Source organism: Ananas comosus, linkage group 3, assembly GCF_001540865.1.
Source record: "Ananas comosus cultivar F153 linkage group 3, ASM154086v1, whole genome shotgun sequence".
Taxonomy (NCBI): domain Eukaryota; kingdom Viridiplantae; phylum Streptophyta; class Magnoliopsida; order Poales; family Bromeliaceae; genus Ananas; species Ananas comosus.
Window position 1 is genome coordinate 4,420,961 of NC_033623.1, and position 22,698 is coordinate 4,443,658.

The following is a 22,698-nucleotide window of genomic DNA, read 5'->3' on the forward strand; positions in this document are numbered from 1 at the left end:
TATCCTGTATGTGAGATACAATTTTTATTGAACTTAGAAAAGTAAAAGGCAATTTACAAATAATTCATGGTAAAATTGGAATGAAAACAGGAGATTTAGAATTTTCTGTAAGGAATGTAGTTTTTGTTAGCAGAAAATTTAGTGTAAGAAAATTTTGAAAATGTGAGAATATGTCGGAATTATTTTTTTGATGCTAGATTTAAAGTTTCGTGTCATTCTGACACTCGAAAAGTGAGGACGAAACATAATAGCAATCTGATAAAGATTTTAGTTGGTAGACCTTTCGGCGACAAAAAATGATTCAAAACTGAAAATTAAGATCACGTTCTTTTGGTTGATTTTAATTGAGCTTGACTTTCAAATTTGAGCTTAAACGGACATTCAGAAGGGCTCCAACTAAAAATATCAGATTCTGAACTAAATTAAACTATAAGTTGTAGTTGTTGGGGAGCCTATATGTAAGCCCATACCATCTCTCCCTGGTTTTGCCCAACACGTGTGAGAGTGGAGAAGGTTCTCTTTCTCTCTTTCTCTCCCACACACACCCACAACATGAGAGCTTCTCTCTCTTTCTCTCAATCCCTCTACATTTTCGGTTTAGGTAGGTTCGAATTTTCCCTCTCTTCTCTTCCTACAGAATGTGAATATCCGCCGTGAATATCCACCGTGAATTGTAGAGTAATCTTATCTGAAAAAAACTCTGGATCTCTCATCTGAAAAAAAAAATCTAGATTGGCACAATTGGGATGGAAATTGAATGCCATGTTTGTAGTAGCCGTGCGAGTTTGAATTCAAATATGAACTTAGACTTCAAGAACCAACATGATTCATGCTCAGAACTCCTAACTTGACCAGATAAATAAAAAAAACAATTATGTCAGAGATAAACTCGATTTTTTTGAACTTATAATATCATCGCTAATAAATCGCCATTTGACCAAACAACTTCAATAATTTAGCATACAATGGACTTCAAATTTTTGGTAGAAAAAAAAAAACATACAACCAATTTGCATAACTTTTATTTTTTTACATAAAATATTAATAATTACACAACTGTCTATAATTGTATGCCTTAAGTCGTAATCTGTCATATTATAACAGTTTACAAAACCAACCTATGAAATATGGTAGATTAAAATTTGATAGTGAATTGCATCAAAATTTCTAATTTATTTCAACTTTCAAGTTGAAGAAAATTTGCTGTGGTGTGAGTTAAGTAGCTTAATTTTGTGCCCAATATTTATCTAACTAAATTGGATTAGGTAATTTTAGTTGGCTAATTCTAATACTAGCACATGACTTTCATATTTCGAAAATATTTATATTTACGCAACTAAATTGGTTAGTTAGAATTCATTCCAATAATTCAACAAAACCATTTGTATTTACGCAACTAAATTGGTTACTTAGAATTCATTCCAATAATTCAGCAAAACCGACCTATAAATCACGAAAGCTTAGAAATTATTAAATTGACTCAAAAAAATAATTTACTTAACCACTAACAATGGAATATTTAGTTTACTTAATCCATTAATGTGCTGCTGGTTTGAAAATTCAAACCTACCTAAATCGAAAATGTAGAGGGATTGAGAGAAAGAGAGAGAAGCTCTCATGTTGTGGGTGTGTGTGGGAGAGAACGAGAGAAAGAGAACCTTCTCCACTCTCACACGTGTTGGGCAAAACCAGGGAGAGATGGTGTGGGCTTACATATAGGCCCCCCAACAACTACAACTTACAGTGTAATCCAATTCAGAATCTGATACTTTTAGTTGAGGCCATTTTGAATGTTCGTTTACGCTCAAATTTGAAAGTCAAGCTCAGTTAAAATCAACAAGAAGAACGTGATCTTAATTTTTCAGTTTTGAATCATTTTTTGTTGCCGAAAGGTCTACAAACTAAAATCTTTATCATACTGTTGTTGTATTCCATCCTCACTTTTAAAGTGTCAGAATGACACGAAACTTTAAATCTAGCATCAGAAAAATAATTCCGATATATTCTCAAATTTTTATAATTTTCTTACACTGTGAATTTTCTGCTAACAAAAAACTACATTTCTTACAGAAAATTTTAAATCTCTTGTTTTCATTCCAATTTTACCATGAATTATTTGTAAATTGTCTTTTACTTTTCTAGGTCCAATAAAAATAGTATCTCACGCACAAGATAAATTTTTCTCTTACAAAATTTTCTATACTACATAGAATATTCCTTATCCTTTCGCTTTTTTTCTTATCATTCCGATGCATGCATCCTATCCAACTTTTTCTATTTATAGCAATATTGTTTAACATCAAACACATGGTGCATGAAACAAAAATTTTCATAGTACATAGAATATTCCTTGTCTTTTTGCTTTCTTTCTTATCATTAGAATGTATGCATCCTCCCCAACTTTTTCTATATATAGCAATGCCGTTTAGCATCAAACACAGGGTGCATGAATGTTTAGTTTTGTCTCTACCTATTTGTCTTTCAACATCAACCATGATATAGAATATTCTCCAACATGCTATATGTATACACTTCAAATAAAGAAGATTGTTAGAGAAACCCATGCTTTCCAGGTTATTCCTGATTTTCAGAGATCAGCTATGAACCATTACTCCTTTAAAGTTACAAAGATATTTCATGTGAATTGTCTTCACGATAAAGACAATCATATTGCAAAGGAATTTAATAGTGCGGTCGCTTCTGAAAATCAACTTATTATACCTGATAAAAATAGTGCTCAAGTGGAAAATACTATTGGCGAATATGGTCCTACCGAAAGCCAATCAAGGTATGATTAACAAACAAGTTAAGAACTGATTATAAATTAATATTTTGTCTGTTCAAAAAAAAAATTATCTAATAATTAATGTTCTATCTGTTTTCAGCAAAAGGTTGAATCTTAGACAGTTTCTGATCATTGTTGGATTCTTAAATTGGCACGGGTGAAGCAATATATTTATTAGCCGTCATTTCAAACTTCAGGTTTTTTGAGCCCCCAGCGGTAGCTGGCGCGATGTGGATTGGTTCCACTATTGAAACAGTAATTCTGAAATGCTGTTTGGCCTAGTTTTGAGACTATGGCTTCTATTGTCTTGCTACACTTTGCATGGGCCTGTTCCGTCACTTAAGATGGCACCGTTCGAAGCAGCGAATGAGGTGTGGAGATGTATGGCATGGGTCGGGACACTTCATACGCTGCAGTGGCGTTCATGTGAGTTTAAGAGAAAATCAACGAAATTTGAATTGTACCTATGTTCTGATCGTGCCATTATGAGTTGTGGGTAATTTTTTGTCAAGTTTAGTGGCGATTTGGTGTTGAGGGGCATTTTAAAGCTGAATGCATCCTGTGTGCGTCATCCGACATTGATGTGGTGTTCGGAATATTGAAATTTGGCATTTTTTCCAGTTAAGCCGTTGGGTTAGGAGCACACTATCATGATTGTTGCTGGTTGAAACTCTATTGTAGTTGCATCCCTAGTGAAAAAGACCCACGGGAGTGATCTTGTTGTCTTGTGTTGTCCAACTATCGAAAATAACAATTTTGAGATTTATGGACAAAATTTCGTAGTTTCGGTGCACTAATTGTACAATTGGACTTCGAAACTTGTGGAAGGTATTCCCGAGGGTCCTTACTATTTGTGAACAGTGGTTGAAAGGTGAGGCTGGTACAATTGATTTTGTCATCGAAATTGGTTTGATTCAGAGCTATCGTGGTCTAGGTCGACTGCTGTAATCCGTTTTGTCAAGCACTTGGCGTGAGGCTATCACAACACTTATAAGTGGCGTGTCTCGTGATAGCGAAAGGGATGCTATAACTCTTTGCTAAGTTGGATGGTCTTTGGGCTTATTTTTGAAAGTCCGCTTGTGGAATCAATATTTCATTTGTGTTGAGGTGCAATTTCGTGCGATTTGGACGTGTTGGTTGGTATAGATGACACGTTGCGGCTAACTGTAGTAGTTGATTGTTTTGTCTGGATTCGGGTGACACCTAGAGATATCACTCGAGTCGAGAACCTAGGTACTTGATTTGGTGGGTGATTCGATTCGAAGTTGGTTAAGTTGTTCTTACTTGGTTTTCCCATAATGTTTCTATTGTTCCATAACACATGTTAAGTAGTATAGCTTATCATGACACCTTATGTAATGTATCGCATCCCCGTGAGTTGTGCCGAGTTCTGACGAAACGAGCGGAGCGCGGATTCGGACAAGTTAGAGTGGTTCGCAAAGTGTTTAAAACGCTTTGGAACGAGTTGCATAGGGGTTAGAGGACCCATGAGAGCAAGATGGGAAAGTTTCAACTTGAAACTCAAGAATTTTGCTCTCGGGGTTTGGACCCTGTGCAGGGTCCGGACCCCGTAAGCGAAAATTACCCAGTTCGGGCAGTGCATAGATTGCATTGTTTGGGGTGTTAGGTGCAATTTTGTTATGAGAGGGGTGTATAGAAGTGAAGGGCTTATGTTTAGGGCTCATTTCTCTCAACCCAACCTAATGTTAGGGCTCCCTCTCTCTCTCTCTAAAAACTTTCTCTCTTTTTAGAGCTTGAGCAAGAGGGGCTTTTGGAGGGGCTTTGGTGGAGAAGAAGACCAAGACAAGGGTGTTGCTTGAAATTGTGCAAGAGCTTGGAGGAAAGCTTGAACCTAAAGGTTGGTTTTCATGTTTCTAAGCTAGGTTTTGGTTTAATTCCTTCTAGCATGAGTTCTAGGAGTTGTAGTGGTAGATTTCTCCATTTCCCTCATGTTAGGGACTTGATTGGAGAAGATGATGTTGTGTAGGGACCTAATGTTAGGATTTTGTTAATACGAGGTCTAAGCTTTGGATTGATCTTTTATTACCCTAATTGTTAGGTTGACGAACGCGTTGGCGAGCTCGGTTCGGCGATCCGACAAGCGTACGCGGAGATATTGGCGAAAAAGTCTATTTTGGCTTCGTTTTGCCGCATAGGTGTCCAAAAATCATGAGAATCGAACGGTAGCATCTTAGCATTCCTATAAGGTAGGGAGTGCTATCCAGAATCTCTGAATTCCCCCCTATGTCTATGTTGCCTTTTTATTGAGCATATGTGAATAGTCCCATCATGCATGATAGGGTAGTTGACATGTGGTTATTGGTTGAGATTCAATTGTATGCTTCTAATGTAGATGAACATAGTAATTGACATAGAACCATTTGAGACGTGTATGTTGGAACCCTATGCTTGTGTGAATGTGAGATATGGACTATGATAATAATAAACAAAGGTGACATTGACATTAGCGAGTGAATAGTCCCATTCATGCATGATAGGGTAGTTGACATGTGGTTATTGGTTGAGATTCAATTGTATGCTTCTAACGTAGATGAACATAGTAATTGACATAGAACCATATGAGATGTGTATGTTGGAACCCTATGCTTGTGTGAATGTAAGATATGGACTATGATAATAATAAACAAAGGTGACATTGACATTAGCGACGAGATTGGCACTGAGAGATGAATTGCTAAACAAGGTTAAACCAATTGTGGCATTATGGCAAGTGTGGCCTAGATAGTGGTATATATGACAAGGTAGAAACCTGTCATTGCATTGTGGCATCGTGGCTTGTGGCAAAATAGCAAATGTGGCTACACGTCCTCAAATTGAGGATTGAATTGTACTCACATTAAGTCTTGACTTGAGGGAGGTAGCTCCCCCTCAAGCGGTGCGTTCCGGAATTGACACCACGGGGAGAGCGATCCCCGAAGACGGTCCCTCGGGCGTGGTAAAGTCCCCCCGAATGATAGGAATTTTGGATTGTGAGTTTGGGGTTAACAAGTGTTAACCGGTTTGATTGGGTAAAAGCCAAAGAGAAAGAAAGCATGCATGCGTATTTATCATACATATGATTATCTATCTGTTGATCAGTTTCTTGCAGGCATAGTATTAGCATTAGTGTGGTTTGACACTTTCAAATAGGGTATATCCCTGTTTAATCAAAAAAAAGCATTAGTGTGGTTTGCTATATCTACTTTCTTTCATACTTATGCCTGAATAGACCTAGTGGGCAAATCGGCGAGATCGGCGGCCGAACCCACTGGGAACTTCGATGTAGTTCTCACACCACTAACCCTACAGATCCGAGCGCGAGCGGGGCAGTGGAGGATCGAGGCAAGGGTTTAGCGCCGTAGTTAGTGGCTACCGAAGTATAGTCATTTCCTTTGTACATTCAACTTTTGTATGTTGAAAAGAGATGTATAAATCTTTATGTTTTGGGTTGGATGAATGTAAATGATGTAAATATATGGAAATGAATGGATGTAAATGTGGTTACTTGTATTTGGTTAAAAGGTAATCAAATGACATGTATGTGGTTGTATGTTTAGTGTAGCAGCTTAGAGCTTTCACTACTTGTCGTTGTTGCTTGTCCTCGAGCAAGCCGTGTATGATTGCATTCACTCTATGTTGAATTGCTTTGATTGTACATGTGTTGGAACCTTGGGTGGACGGGGGAGGTGCTGTCCGTTCGGCCTCTGTTGACGTGCCCGAACCGACCAAATTGGCGGTAGCGGGACGTGACAGATATAATGGTATCAGAGCCGTGGTGAAAGTAAAAAAAGTCTAGGATGGTCTTAGGGACCTTAGGGTTGGAGACCTCAGGGACTTAGGAAACGTTTAACGTGGACTTGGTTATGCGGAAGCTAATTGATTGGGTTGTTGTCAGTACTTCTCTCAAAGGAGTTGGAGATAGATTCAAGTGCTTAGTTGTTTTTTTCTTGAGGGATTATGTGGGGCGGCCGACTACATAATGCCAAGGGTTGAAAATGAGTACACTTGATCGCTTTCGCTTGATTGGGTAGTTAATTGGAACGTGTGTGTGTCACGTGTGTCAAGTACTAATGTGTATGCTACGTTTCAGGACGTGGTGGCACCACCTCGACGTTCAACGAGGTCCGCTCCGGCATTGCCTAGTGAGGTGCCCGAGCAATCTAGATAGGATGAAGTGTGCGAGTTGCGAGCCCAAGTAGCAGCTTTGGTCGGGGCTATGCAGCGGCAAAAGGAGCAGATTGGAAGGCTCCACGACTTGGTGGCTCGACAGGCAGCTGTGGCTACACCTGTACCTCAGGACCCGCCCGCACCTGTAGCACCTACTCCTGCGGTGGCGGCGGCATTGGTGACGGCTATTCCTCCGATGGCTTCGGGTTCTTCGGCTCTTGATCCCGATGCACTTGAGGCCGAGCAGGAGCAGTCGTTGGCAGTGTTGACGGCCTTTAAGCGGTTCAACCCTCCAACCTTCAACGGTGATGACAAGGACCCTTGGGTCATGGAGGCTTGGCTTACCGCTATGGAGGCGTTATTCGAGGATATCTACACCTTTGAGAGAGATAAAGTTCACCTGGCGTCTCATTGTTTTGAGGGGTCGGCTCAATTGTGGTGGACACGGGTGAAGAAAGGCCGGTCATTGGAGCTTTCACCCATGACTTGGGAGGCGTTTCGGGAGCTACTATTGATGGAGTATTTTCCCGAAAGTGACAAGCGGAAGATCAAGGAGGACTTTCGCAAGTTAAGACAAGGGAACCGATCGGTGCGGGAGTATGAAAAGGAGTTCTCGCACATGGTGAATTGTGTGCCGGGCTTGGTTCGTGGTGATCGGGACCGAGCGGAGGTTTTCGAGCGCGGGTTGCGACCCGATATTTTCAAGGTTATTCATGCATTTCACTTGAAGACCTACGAGGATGTGCTCCGCCCGTTATGGGTGGAGCGCGGCAATGCTATTGCGCGAGAGGAGCGCGATGCATTTGAGAAGGACAAAGACAAAGATAAGTCCAAGAAGCTGGCGGCTAGTGGATCTGCGGGGCAGTCGAGTTCCAAGCGACCCCTCGGTATCAGCGACCACTTTAGCGGCGAGCTAGGAGTCAGACACAAAGCCAGACGACTTCCTTCCCATGTGTGATTTGCGGTGGTGATCACAAGGTAGCGGGCTATCCTCAGCGTGAGGGGCTGTGTTTCAGATGCGGCCAAGCAGGGCACTTGAGTCGGGAGTGTCCGGGTGGCGCATCACTTGCTCCGTCAGCGGCTTCAGTTTAGTATGCTCCGCGATAGCTTGCGGGATTGCCACCTGCTATGTCGGCTGGATGCGCGTGAGCACCGCGTCAGTCGGAGGGATCTCGAGCACCGAGTGGACGGGTTTTTGCCACTCAGGTGGAGGAGCAGCCTGCCATACCAGATGATGTCGTGGCAGGTATTATTTTGATTAATGGCACTAGAGGTAGAGCTTTATTTAATACAGGTGCATCTTATTCATTTATCGGTGCATCGTTTGCTAAGACTCATGGCATGAAAGTAGTGTATAACCCGGACTATTGGTGGGTCAACACACCAGAGCATTTATTTAGTGTCCACGAGGAGTGCCTGGCTTGTCCGGTTCAGATAGGCGATTGGATCATGCCGGCAGATTTGCTAGTGCTAAATCAGATGTGGGGCTTCGATGTAATTTTGGGGATCGATTAGCTCTCCAAGTACTATGCCAGTATCGATTGTGAAAGCAAGGTGATCACTTTTTATGAGCCTAATCAAGAGGAGTTGGTATATCGTGCGTGCAAAAGCTCGCACTTCACGGCGACCGTGTCGGCGGCGAGGGTGAGAAAGATGATTAAAGGTGGATGTGTGGCTTATTTTGCAACAATGGTAGAGACTCAAAGGGAGCACTCAGAACTTGGGGATATCCGAGTAGCATGTGAATTTTCGGATGTGTTTCCGGTGGAGTTACCGGGATTGCCACCGGACCGGGAGATCGAGTTCGTCATTGACTTAATTTCCGGGGCGAAGCCAATTTCGAAGGCTCCGTATAGAATGGCACCGGCGGAGCTTAAAAAGTTGAAGGCTCAATTACAAGACCTGCTCGATAAAGGCTTTGTGAGGCCGAGTGTGTCGCCGTGGGAAGCCCCGATGCTATTTGTGAAGAAAAAGGACGCCACACTCCGACTCTGCGTGTATTATTGTGAGTTGAACAAAGTGACGGTCAAGAACAAGTACCTGTTGCCGAGGAATGATGATTTGTTTGACTAGTTGCAAGGGTCGCGAGTATATTCGAAGATTGATCTTCAATCAGGGTATCATCAATTGAAGATCCGGCCGAAGAATGTGCACAAAACGGCGTATCGTACGCGGTATGGCCACTACGAGTTTACAGTAATGCCGTTTGGGCTTACTAATGCCCCGGCAACATTTATGGACTTGATGAATCGAGTCTTTCGATCGTTGTTGGACCGGTGCGTCGTGGTATTCATTGACGACGTGTTGGTTTATTCACGGAGCGAGGAGGAACACGAGGAACATTTGAGGACCGTGTTGTAAATACTTCGAAAAGAGAAGCTTTATGCTAAGCTAAAGAAGTGCGATTTTGGCTTTCGGAGGTTACCTTCTTAGGCCATGTGATATCCGGGAGTGGCGTCTCGGTGAATCCAAGGAAGGTTGAGGCAATTAAAGATTGGCCTCGCCCGACAAGTATAGCGGAAGTCCGCAGTTTTCTTGGATTAGCGGGCTACTATCGGCGGTTTGTGGAGGGGTTTGCAAAGTTGACTACTCCCCTCACACGCCTTACGCACAAAGGGGTGAAATTCGTGTGGAGTGACGATTGTGACCGAAGCTTCCAAGAGCTAAAAGAGAGGTTGACATCGACCCCGGTACTTGCTTTGCCGACGCCGGGGGAGAGCTTCGTGGTATATAGCGATGCTTCCTACAGTGGTCTCGCATGTGTTCTTATGCAAAGTAGGCGAGTCATTGCGTATGCTTCGCGTCAATTGAAGAGGTATGAGAAGAACTACTCGACACACGACCTTAAGCTAGCCGCGGTCATTTTCGCGCTAAAGTTGTGGAGGCATTATCTTTATGGTGAGCATTGCGAGGTGTATACCGATCACAAGAGCCTCAAGTACTTGTTCACCCAGAAAGAGTTGAATATGCGGCAGCAGCGGTGGTTGGAGTTATTGAAGGATTATGATATTACTATCCTATACCACCCCGGGAAGGCCAATGTGGTAGCCGATACGCTAAGTAGAAAGTTTGTGGAGAACTTGGCGACGGCAGTTACTAGTCAACCGTTGTTGCAAAAAGAGATGCAACGGTTTGGGTTGGAAGTAGTAGCGCCGGAGGTTCCGACCATTTTGGCGGCGCTTGTGGTTCAACCGACCTTATTGGAGAGAATCAAGGAGCGGCAAGTTGAGGACCCATATCTCCAGAAGGTGCGGAGTGATATTGAGGGCGGACGCGCCGGTGACTTCAGCGTTGGATCTGACGGTGCACTTCTGTTCAGAAACCGGTGGTGTGTGCCCAAGGATGATGAAATCCGCAAGGCGGTATTGCAAGAAGCACAACATTCCCCGTACAGCATACACCTGGGCAGCACTAAGATGTACAAGGACTTGAAAGTGTTTTATTGGTGGCCGGGCATGAAAAGAGACATTGGGGAGTTTGTTGTGCAGTGCTTGACGTGCCAACAAGTAAAGGCAGAATACCAGTTTCCCGCGGGAAAGTTGCAAAGCTTACCTATACCCGTGCGGAAGTGGGAGGACATTTGATGGACTTTGTGGTCGGTCTACCCCGATCGCAAGCCGGACATGACGCAATATCGGTGGTTGTGGACCGTTTGACAAAGTCAGCTCATTTCTTGCCGATCCACACCACGTGGTCCGGAGACAAGTTAGCACAAGTTTACTTGGATGAGGTAGTGAGATTGCATGGGGTTCCATCATCGATTGTGTCAGATCGAGACTCCCGGTTCACTTTTTATTTTTGGAAGAGCTTGCAAGATGCTCTAGGTACGCGGCTGACTTCAGTACAACGTTTCATCCTCAGAGTGATGGTCAGTCGGAGAGGACAATTCAGATACTCGCGGATATGCTTCGGGCGTGTGTACTTGACTACAAAGGAGGGTGGCATGAGTATTTGCCAATGGCGGAGTTCGCTTACAATAACAGTTATTAAGAGAGTATAGCGATGGCACCATTCGAGGCACTCTATAGATGTAAGTGTCTCTCCCCTATTCATTGGAGCGAGGTGGGTGAAAGGGTCACCCTTGGTCCGGATGTGGTGCGAGAGGCGAAGGAGAAAGTTCGCCTTGCTCGCCAAAGGTTGTTGACGGCACAATCGCTGCAACGAAGCTACGCGAATAAGCGCCGAAAGGATTTAGAGTACACGGTTGGAGACCGTGTATTTCTCAAAGTATCGCCTATGCGTGGGGTAAAGCGGTTCGAAATTCGGGGGAAAGCTTAGTCCCCGATACATTGTACCGTATGAGATTCTGGATCGGATTGGACCGGTGGCGCACAAGTTAGCGTTACCGCCGAAGCTTGCGGGAGTGCACAACGTGTTCCATGTATCGAATCTCCGCAAGTATTTTCGTAACTCCTCACATGTGTTTGTAATACACTGAACTCTTGCAAATTGCGGAGTTCGAGTGTGCGGCATGAAGTGTGGATCTATCTTACATGTTCTAAATGGCTTGGACAAGTTTTTGGACAAGTTAGAGGGTGAGTGGAAGGCTAGAAGCAAGAAAATGCAATGCTCGGGCGAAATCAACCTTTTTCTGCTTGCTGTACCGGTACAGCCATTAGCTTGTACCGGTACAGCAATGCAGAAACGTGGCAGCATGGGCTTTTTGGTAATTTCACCTTCTAATCCCTATCTATAACCCCCAGCACGACTNCGAGGCTGGCGGCTTACCCACTGGGAACTATTGTTAATAGTTCTCAAGCCCTTTTTATGGTTGTTTTTACAGAACCATCTACAGGAGAGGCTAGGGATCGTGGCAAGGGAGTCGCGTCTAGCTAGACTTTGCTAGGAGCGTGCTAGTCGATCACCTTGCTACTCGGGCTACGGCCGAGGGTGATGTCCTTTGTATAGAGTGACTACCATTGTACAGATGTTTTTGTGTGCCCTGTATTGTATATGAGTTGTAGATCCAGATGTTATAGTTCATACTTTCTCTCCTTCTGCTGGAATTTTGGATTGTATACTCTTTGTTCTTTTACTGATAATATATCGACTTGTACATTGCTCTGATATTGAAATAGGATCTCCTATGATTTCTCCTATTGCCTTGCTTTGTTCTATAGACGCCTTATACACTGCAGGTGTATGGCGGGTCTGTGCACGTACCGGATATGCTTCCGCTGGTACCCGGGCGTGACAGTGTTGGAGTATGAGCCGGTTGCGCTACACGAGGATGGCACTTATGAAGAATTTTCGGTGAGCATTCTTGCTCGAGAGGAGCAGAAGCTACGGAATCGGACTATTCCATATGTGAAGGTCCAGTGGAGCAATCACTCGAAGCGTGAATCCACGTGGGAACTCGAGGAGAAGATGCGCGAGACCTATCCTCATTTATTCGATCAAATGAGCTAAGGTATGTGTTAAGTTTCGCGGACAAAACTATTTTTAAGGGATGGGGAATGTAACGTATCGCACCCCCGTGAGTTGTGCCGAGTTCCGACGAAACGAGCGGAACGCGGATTCGAACAAGTTAGAGTAGTCCGCAAAGTGTTTAAAACGCTTTGGAACGAGTTGCATAGGAGTTGGAGGACCCATGGGAGCAAGCTAGGAAAGTTTCAGCTTGAAACTCAAGATTTTGCTCTCGGGGTGCAGGGTCCGGACCCCATAAGCAAAAATTGCCTAGTTCGGGCAGTGCACAGTTTGCATTGTTTGGGGTGTTAGGTGCAATTGTGTTATGAGAGGGCTGTATAGAAGTGAGGGGCTTATGTTTAGGGCTCATTTCTCTCAACCCAACCTAATGTTAGGGCTCCCTCTCTCTCTCTAAAACCCTTCTCTCTCTCTAGAGCTTGAGCAAGAGGGACTTTTGGAGGGGCTTTGGTGGAGAAGAAGACCGGACAAGGGTGTTGCTTGCAATTGTGCAAGAGCTTGGAGGAAAGCTTGAACCTAAAGGTTCGTTTTCATGTTTCTAAGCTAGGTTTTGGTTTAATTCCTTCTAGCATGAGTTCTAGGAGTTGTAGTGGTAGATTTCTCCATTTCCTTCATGTTAGGAACTTGATTGGAGAAGATGATGTTGTGTAGGGACCTAATGTTAGGGTTTTGTTAATATGAGGTCTAAGCTTGGGATTGATCTCTTACTACCCTAATTGTTAGGTTGACGAACGCGTTGGCGAGCTCGGTTCGGCGATCCGACGAGCGTACGCGGAGATATTAGCGAAAAAGCCTGTTTTGGCTTCGTTTTGCCGCAGCACGCGGCGTAGGTGTCCAAAAATCACGAGAGTCGAACGGTAGCATCTTAGCATTCCTACAAGGTAGGGGGTGCTTTCCGGAATCTCTGAATTCCCCTCTATGTCTATGTTGCCTTTTTATTGAGCATATGTGAATAGTGCCATTCATGCATGATAGGGTAGTTGACATGTGGTTATTGGTTTAGATTCAATTGTATACTTCTAATGTAGATGAACATAGTAATTGACATAGAACCATATGAGACGTGTATGTTGGAACCCTATGCTTGTGTGAATGTGAGATATAGACTATGATAATAGTGAACAAAGGTGACATTGATATTAGCAACGAGATTGGCACTGAGAGATGAATTGCTAAACAAGGTTAAGCCAATTGTGGCATTATGGCAAGTGTGGCCTAGAGAGTGGTATATATGACAAGGTAGAAACCTATCATTGCATTGTGGCATCGTGGCTTGTGGCAAAGTAGCAAATGTGGCTATGCGTCCTCAAATTGAAGATTGAATCGTACTCACATTAAGTCTAGGCTTGAGGGAGGTAGCTCCCCCTCAAGCGGTGCGTTTCGGAATTGACACCATGGGGAGAGCGATCCCCGAAGAAGGTCCCTCGGGCGTGGTAAAGTCCCCCCGAATGATAGGGATTTTGGGTTGTGAGTTTGGGGTTAACAAGTGTTAACCGGTTTGATTGGATAAAAGCCAAAGAGAAAGAAAGCATGCATGCATATTTATCATAAATATGATTATCTATCTGTTGATCAATTTCTTGCAGGCATAGTATTAGCATTAGTGTGGTTTGCTATATCTACTTTCTTTCATACTTATGCCTGAATAGACCTAGTGAGCAAATCGGCGAGGTCGGCGGCCGAACCCACTGGGAACTTCGTTGTAGTTCTCACACCACTAACCCTACAGATCCGAGCGCGAGCGGGGCGGTGGAGGATCGAGGCAAGGGTTTAGCGCCGTAGTTAGTGGCTACCGAAGTATAGTCATTTCCTTTGTACATTCAACTTTTGTATGTTGAAAAGAGATGTATAAATCTTTATGTTTGGGTTGGATGAATGTAAATGATGTAAATGTATGGAAATGAATGGATGTAAATGTGGTTACTTGTATTTGGTTAAAAGGTAATCAAATGACATGTATGTGGTTGTACGTTTAGTGTAGCAGCTTAGAGCTTTCACTACTTGTCGTTGTTGCTTGCCCTCGAGCAAGCCGTGTATGATTGCATTCACCCTATGTTGAATTGCTTTGATTGTACATGTGTTGGAGCCTTGGGCGGACAGGGGAGGTGCTGTCCGTTCGGCGTCTGTTGACGTGCCCGAACTGACCAAATTGGCGATAGCGGGGCGTGACACCTTAACTTACATGCTTAGTTATTTCACATATCAGTTGTTCTATCTATCTTTCCTAGCTATCTTTCCTAGCTTATTGCTTATGATTTATCATATTTACTTCTTGTCCTTGGATGATGTATGATATGTACAGTAGGATTGGTTATAGTTGCTTATCTACATGACTATAATATAACTTGGCAGGTGATTAGTCATTAGTTAAGATTTGACCTTATTGGTTGGTGGATATATCCTTATGGAATTGACCTTGTTGGTCGACAGATTTACTCCTTGACTTTGTATGTTGCTTGACTCTCTTATACACTTTAACCTCGTTGGTTTATAGATTTGCTTCATGAGATTCGACCTAGTTAGTCAGTGGTTACTCCATATGTAGTGCACTGAACTTTTGAAAATAATTATGTTCTAGTAAGAATAGTATTTTGATACTATTTAAAAGATATTGGTGGAGTTTGAGATGTGTTGGAATGGTTCTGGTGCAAAAACAACACAAAAATGAAATTCTGGTGTCAAATTATGCTTAGTAGCAATTTCGATGTACGTATCGGTACTGAAGTTTAGGGTATCAGTATTGAAGTTTGAGTTCAGCTGAGGAAGCCTTCGAGTTTTGCAAAACTCTTGAGTAGTATTGATACCGAGGGTTGCGTACTAGTACCTGTAAAGAGTACTATTGGAACTCTCGAGCGAGAAAACCTGCGAACACTCTCGGGTTTGCATAACTTCCACAGGGTACCAATATTTAGGGGTTACTACAAGTATTGGCCGTGGTGTACTGGAACCTGGTAGTGAATTTGGCTGGGAAATAATTTAGGTTTTGAAGAACCTAGTTTGTGGTAACGATAGTAGGTAGGATACTGGTATTGAAATGCGACTACTAGTACTAACTTGTACGTAGGCTAAAATTGTCAGTGGGACTTTCTCCCTTTGTGAAATTGGCTAACATCATGGAGTAGCTTTTCGTTGACCTATTCATTAAGGAGCAAGGGAAAAAGTCTCGCTGGCCATGCACTCACTTTCTAGAAGGATCGGCGTTGCTCGCGTAGGGGCGGGAGGTGATAAAAGGAGCAAAGGACAAGAAGTGTTCCCACTCTGGGAATGGAGGTGCGTTGTCAAACAACAAGATATCTATAATGCCCCGATTCCAGAGCAGAAGCCCACTGAGATGTCAACAGACCGGCCGAACAGACAGAGTTTTCCCTATCCGAACGAAGCGTCAACAAAGCAGAATAGTAGCAAAGCAAGGCTAAACACAGAATCAGCCCAAAAACTATTTCTAGAAGCTACAACTAGCATTTATGTATCAGAGCACCATAAACAACAATAAAACTACCCTCGTGGCCTAAGTTAACTTATACAAAATAACTCACTAGAAAGCGATAACCTGAATCAATATTATTCTAACATGCCTGTATAGAAGTAAAGCGCGGTACTGAAGATATCTAATATATGCATCAACTTTAAAAGCGGTGCACCACACAAAGTATGCATCATCTAGAATACTAATGATAACTGCAAGATATTACTCACTCATATGCATGCGACCCAATCAACACACTGTGTTCTAATCGTAAACTGACTAACTCGTAGGTCTCATATGTGATGAACAAGAGACAAAGTGACTAAAGTATGCATCAATACTAATACTCATAAATAAATATAGTAAGAGCACCCAATCGTAGCGACCGGCCGACTTAGAGGTTCGGTCAAGCCTGCGCCCGCCTAGTGCCCGAAATCGCACTCCCGCAGGTGCACCGTTGACATCTAGGCTCTGTCCCTAGCGCAAACACCACTCCCGCAGGTGGGTCGTCTTCCTAAGGGCACACATCTCTCTGCTATAACTGGCCAGCGTTCGGAGCGACACTCGAAGGGGAGCGACCCTATCGAGTCTAATAGCGAGTATCTCAGTCAAACTCAATATGGCTCTGTAGGCTATGATCTATACAATGATCAAAAGAATCACAAGAACCAATCTGATGCCCTCAGCACAATTAAAGAGTGTCAACTAATGCATATATCACAATAGCACAATCATATACTTCTCAATGTCTAAAACCTCTCTACTACCACCGTGCTAACCCACAATATCCATCACATGTATCATAGCTTGAACAATGCAATAATCAGTGTATGTCATATAATTCTATGCTCGTAATGTCCAAACAGTCTATTGTAATATATGCAATGTAAACAGTAGTAGGGACCAAACACTATAGGCGGCGCAATGTATTACTCACATAATCTATAATCTACACGTGATATATGTTGTACTGTTATCATAACCTGCGGTAGTATTTCATACTATTTTTCTTTACGCTTGCTTCTATATTAAAAAAATTCGGTATACAATATTTGTCACGCCCCAAGTTTCAACTCAACCCTGGTTCGCCAACCCGCATACACAAGATGCTCTATGTACATAAAGCGATAGTAGTACCTATAAAGCATACAAGAGTAACTACAATCAAGTAATAGAGCTGGAAAGAAACTGCTAAAACTAAAACGTAATCCTATACATTCATAGATCCAAAGAGTACATAAACACCTCACAAAACTCTGAAATATAAAATATCCATCTGTATGTACAATGACCAAACACCAAAAGCTATCTCCAAAAAGAGTACTCCGCTAGCTCTGTAACCAAGGTAGGTAGGGATTTAACTCACGACTCCTTTATCTCGATCAATGACAGCGATAGGAATTGAGGGCTCTGCAAGAAAAAGGAGTAACAATGCGCGTGATAACTACTATAAACAATTAGTCCTCAGTGGATATCGTCACCGACGCTAATGGCCTACCCACTAAGTGTACAAAATTGAAAGAAAAGCTGGGTTAATAAAGGAGAAAAAGTAGTAAAGTTGGAAAGAAATTTACAGCTACCATGCCACTACACTACTAATGCTCAAGTCACACTATCACTAAAGTGCATGCATCAGCTTTTATCGAACAGACAAAAACTACTCAAGCCAAAGGGACCTCCATAAGGCAGGTCCAGCCTGTGCCAACCTACTGCTACGCACTACCCTCAGGGGTGGCCGAACTAAATAGGACGCCCAAAAAGGTTGCTGCGACATTAACGCACCAAAGGCCAAGCTCCGGGGCGGCACTCGAGGGGTGCCAACCCACCGAAAAAAATGTGTACTTTGTCGGGCTCAAATTTGGCTCATACAGGCTGTAGTCAATATAAATAATCAATCAGATCAGTAAACAGAAGCTCCCATGCTATCGGCACAATCTGATACAAAAAATCTAAGATTTGGGACCATCGTCAGTCTGGATGGCACCCGACTATGCAAATCAGTAAACTCTACTGTAAAAATTCACTCGGCATCTCAGCACAATCGTAAATCCAACCTACACTAATCTGTGCACTCGCAACTCACTAATAGGGGCGAGAAAGCAGTAAAAACAGTTAACCTAGTTAATTCCTAATGATGGCAATTAACATGTTTAGAGTGTAGGTTTTCTCTTAAGTCAAGTCCCAATTTAGCAATAATTAATCTTTTAAAAACAGGTTTGACATGCTCCAAATTCAAATTTCATAACTATATATGCAAATCTAAAATTTGAGCTAAACAATCATGATGAACAAAACAATTGCATGCCGAAATTACTAATAGACTTCAGAGGAATTTCATTGAATTCGGTAAACATCAATCCACCTAGAGCGCTAATCCGACTACGGATCAAACTGGAACTACACAAGCACCTTCTCCTAACTCCAATTAATAGGGAAGTGAAGGAAAAATCCACGAATCCCTGTCGGACTTAACCGAATTAAAAGCCGAATAAGGATTCTAGTGAAAAGCTTTTCAAAGAGGGTGATATGGTTCTCACTATATCTCGTTTGAAAGATGAATTGCAGCAATGGGATTGGACCATATATTTCGACTTCGGAATCGAATTTACTTAACCATGAGTCAATGCACCTTAAAGTTTACCTGGGGGTAACTTCAATTCAGCTAACATTTAGGTGCGGATCAGCTGGAATCCCCTAAATAGCTCGCACAAGAAAGTTGGAGTCAAAACACCCAAAAGAAGTAGCTCAAACATCCAATTTCAGCATTGAATCAAAATTACCTTAATTGGAGCTCAACTCCTTGCAGTTCAGCTGAGTAACTTGCGCCACCAACTTCTCCTAACCAGATGGTTCACGAGCATGCCCTAATGTTGCAGTTGGAAGTATCAAAATCCATTAATTTCCTTCTCAAAGCCAAGTGCCATTGCTGAATTGCGCATGCTGCTGCTGTTGAAACTGCAACTTGTTGCTGCTGTTGAAACTGCAATTTCCTTGACCCACAAAGAGAACCAGTGCAAAAAGAGGGTATAGGGCAATACAAGATTGATCTAAAGTACCTATGCCATAGGATAAGTTCAATAATTACCCTTAAATTCTATCATAAAGGTCAAATAGAGCTCAAGAATTCAGCTTCATCATAAAAACTATTTTTTTGGTTGAAAACTTCAATGAAAACTGAAATTCAGGAAAAACTAGACATCAAATCAATCCAAACAAAGTTCTCACCAACTCTAGATGAAGATAAGATCACTCCTAACCTTTCAAAAGCTCAGCTACATAGGTATATTAAAAGAAATTCAATCAAGAATTCAGCTTGTTCAAAATCAGCATAAAACTTCAATTTCAGCGACCTTCACCTTTTCAGCAATTAAACACGACTTACCTGGTCATTTTCTGAATTAAAACACTCCTCATGTTCACCTCTTCTCCGAGAATACGAACAATCAATTCCCCAGCAATTTGGATTTCGAAATCTCTCAAAATTCCATCTTGAACTCAGCTGCAGGCTGCTGAAATTCTGCTGCTGCAGAATGTTAAGGTTGATGTTGATGTTGCCGCAGCTCCTAGGACTCGCAGGAAGGAGTACAGCTCAAGGAGAAAAGGAGAACGTAACCAAGGTGATCCTCGGCTCCAAAACACTGAAAACCTCCAATTTAAACTGAAAAATCACCGCATAATAGGTTGGAATTGGATTAAGAACAAATAAAATCAGCATATAGCCATTTCGGTTGGACTGGATCAAAACCCAAAATTTCCTCAATATTAACCCTCCAAATAAACTCAAACGACTTCCCCACCATCTCTGGATGAAGATAAGCTCACTCCCAACCTTCCACAAGTTCAGGTAAAAAGCAAAAACCAAAGGAAATCCATCAAAACTCAAGGACATGCAAAAATTCCACAGGTTCTCATTTCGGTTTGTAAAGCTCAATGCAAATAGAAATTCACACCATACCAATCATTAATTCAACTCAATTAAACTCCCCTCCTGTTCTACGTGAAGATGCTCTTGTCCCCAACTTCTCAAAAGATCATGTAGCAAGGTAGATTAAAAGAAACTAAATCAAAACTCAGCTCAACCAAACAAATCAGCATAAGCTCCAATTTTAGCAACCTTCACTAATTCAGCAATTAAATCCAATAGACCAGAAAATTTGCTGAAGTAGATCACTTCTCAAGTTCTCTTCAAATTCTACCTGTGCATGAACTCTTCCAACATCCCAAAGCCTCGAAATCCCCTCAAATACCAAGAAGAAAGATGCTTGACTATGCTGTCAGGCTGCTGTTGCTTGCTTAAATTTGCTGCAGCTTGTTGGCTGCTAGTGCTGAGATGCCCAACCAGCAGAGATGAAGAGGGAATAGGAGGAGTTCGTGATGAAGGGTTTGCTGATATTCCTTGCTCCAGCTTGCAGTGAAGAAGGGGAAGAAGAAGAAGAAGTCCACTGGTGCTGCAACTAGAGTTCCTTACTGCCGCTGCTAGTGGACTGCTGTTGCTAGTTTGGTATCCTGTGCAGGGAGAGTAGGCAGCGAGAATGGAGAGGAGCAAGAGAAGAGCAAAAGTAGAAGTTTTAGAAGAGGGAGGAGGAGTCCACTTTCAGTTTGCTACAGGAAAAAGACTCCAATTAGCTAGGTTGGTGGGGAAAAATAAGTTGAGCCTTGGCTCAACAACAAGCAACTAAACTTGATCCAGCAGGAATTTAATTCCAATTCAGGAATATTTGTGACATCAATTTCATGTCCAAATCAATTCCAATTCATTCTGACACTATCTAGAAGTGTCAAGTAATTCAATAACTGTAATTGTTTCGACAAAACATACCTTAAATTTTTCGGAACACTACAAGACAACCTAAGCACCCTCGATCCCAGGGCAGGGCTAGGAGCACATCGACTGGCGGCCAATAACAGAGGAAGCCTCGCTGCGTGATTTGCAGTAAGGCACATTGGGTGTCTGCCTGCTCTCGGCGAGCGGGTGGATGGTATGAATGCGGGCAAGAGGGGCACATTCGAGCCAACTATCCCAAGATTGACCCTAGCAATGATTGTTACTTCTGTCCCCTCCACTCCTCGCCAGAACTAGGGAAGTGCATCGGCAGTTGCTTTATCTGGGTGCCCTTGTACTTCTAAATAGCCTAAGAGAGTATGCTAGGCTTCTGGAGGTCGGGTCTATGTGATGACCCAACAAGCAGATCCACTAGAGGAGAATTTGGCAGGTAGCACAACTGTTTACGATTTTCAGGCTAAAATATTATTCAACACTAGAACGGCTCATTCTTTCCTTCTTTCCTTGCTGAGGACTTTTTGATTACCCATGGGATTGCGGTTTAGTTTATAGACTCTAAATGTTTGGTTGGTGTGCCTGGTTACCAGGTGCTAGTGGTTGAGGAGTGTCAATCTTGGTTGATTTTGTTGGGTGAGAAGTTTCCTATAGACATAATGGTCATTTGGTTGAAGCAGTGCGACATCATACTTAGGATGAATTGCCTCACAAGTATTAGCTACGATCTATTGTTTATATCGGACTTTGATCCTAGCACCACCTGGGGAGGTGGAAGTTGTTTATTTGGGATACGAGAGAGAGGTGTTCCTAAGGATGAGTTTAGAATCCTAAGTAGAGCCAACCGTAAATAGGTGTGTAGCTTATCTGGTCATGGTCTTTGACACCCGCATTGAGGCACTTTCTCGGAGGAGATTTTGATGGCTCAAAAGTTTTCCAACACTCCCTGTTGAGTCGCCGGGGATGCCTTTGGATCGAGAGATTGAGTTCGCAGTAGACTTGGCTCCTGGTACCACACCTATCTCAAAGGCGCTTTACTGAATGGCATTTGCTGGGCTTCTTTAGGCCTAGCATGTTCTGTGGGCCACATTGGTTCTTTCTTGAAGAAGAAAGATGGTTATTTACAGCTCTGCATCAACTGCTGGGAACTAAACAAGGTCAGGATAAAGAAGAGGTACCCTTTTCCGCGGATCGATGATCTCTTTGATCAACTTCAGCGGTTGCTAGCGTACTCCAAGATCGATACACAATTGGGGTACCATAAATGCTGCTAGAGCATTAGTCAATCCAAAAGGCATCACTGTGAACTCATAATGCCTATACCGTGTCCTGAAAGCCATCTTGGGAATATCCTCAGCCTTCACGTTTAATTGGTGGTAACCTGATTGCAGATCAATCTTTGAGAAAACACAAAATCCTTATAACTGATCGAATAGATCGTCGATGCGTGGCAAAGGATACTTGTTCTTAATGGTCACTTTATTCAACTCCCGATAATCAATAAAAAGCCTAAGTGAACCATCATTCTTCTTCACAAATAACACCGGCGCTTTCCGAGGCAACACACTCGGTCTCACAAAACCTTTCTTCATCAAATCCTGAAGTTGCGCCTTTAACTCTCGCAGCTCAATCGAAGCCATTCTCTAAGGTGCCTTCGAGATCAGTGCAATTCTAAGAACTACGTCAATTACAAAATCTCCCTATCTGGTGACATGCTCAACAGCTCAGGGGGAAACACATTCGGGAACTAGTGGACTATAGGGATATCCTTGATTCCTAGTGCCGCCGTAGGCACCTCTACTACCCTCGCCAAGAAGGCCACGCATCCTCTACTTATCCTCTACCTCGCTCTGTCGAGATCATCGTAGCGAAAAGAGTACTCTAACAACCTCGATACACAAACTCGTCCTGTGCTGGCTCGCGGAAGGTTACCGTCCTCGCCATGCAATTAATCGTCGTGATGTACCTCGCCAGCCAATCCATCCCGAGCACCACATTAAAATCCTGTAGCTGCCGTAAGACTAACATGTCTGCCGGCATGATTCAAGGTCCTAGCTACACTGAACAAGAACAACAGCA

General features: G+C 42.8%; 1 protein-coding gene and 1 long non-coding RNA gene across 2 annotated transcripts; one reads left to right on the plus strand and one right to left on the minus strand.

Annotated features, from left to right (window-relative positions):
• Positions 7,002-7,910, plus strand: LOC109707499. Its single transcript, XM_020228797.1, has one exon. It carries the CDS (start codon positions 7,002-7,004, stop codon positions 7,908-7,910), a length of 909 nt encoding a protein of 302 aa, XP_020084386.1.
• LOC109708041 lies at positions 17,035-20,790 on the minus strand. Its single transcript, XR_002215641.1, has 4 exons — positions 19,225-20,790; positions 18,623-18,898; positions 18,484-18,536; positions 17,035-17,252 (listed from the first exon to the last, which is right to left on the minus strand). It is a non-coding gene; the product is annotated as an uncharacterized LOC109708041 (long non-coding RNA).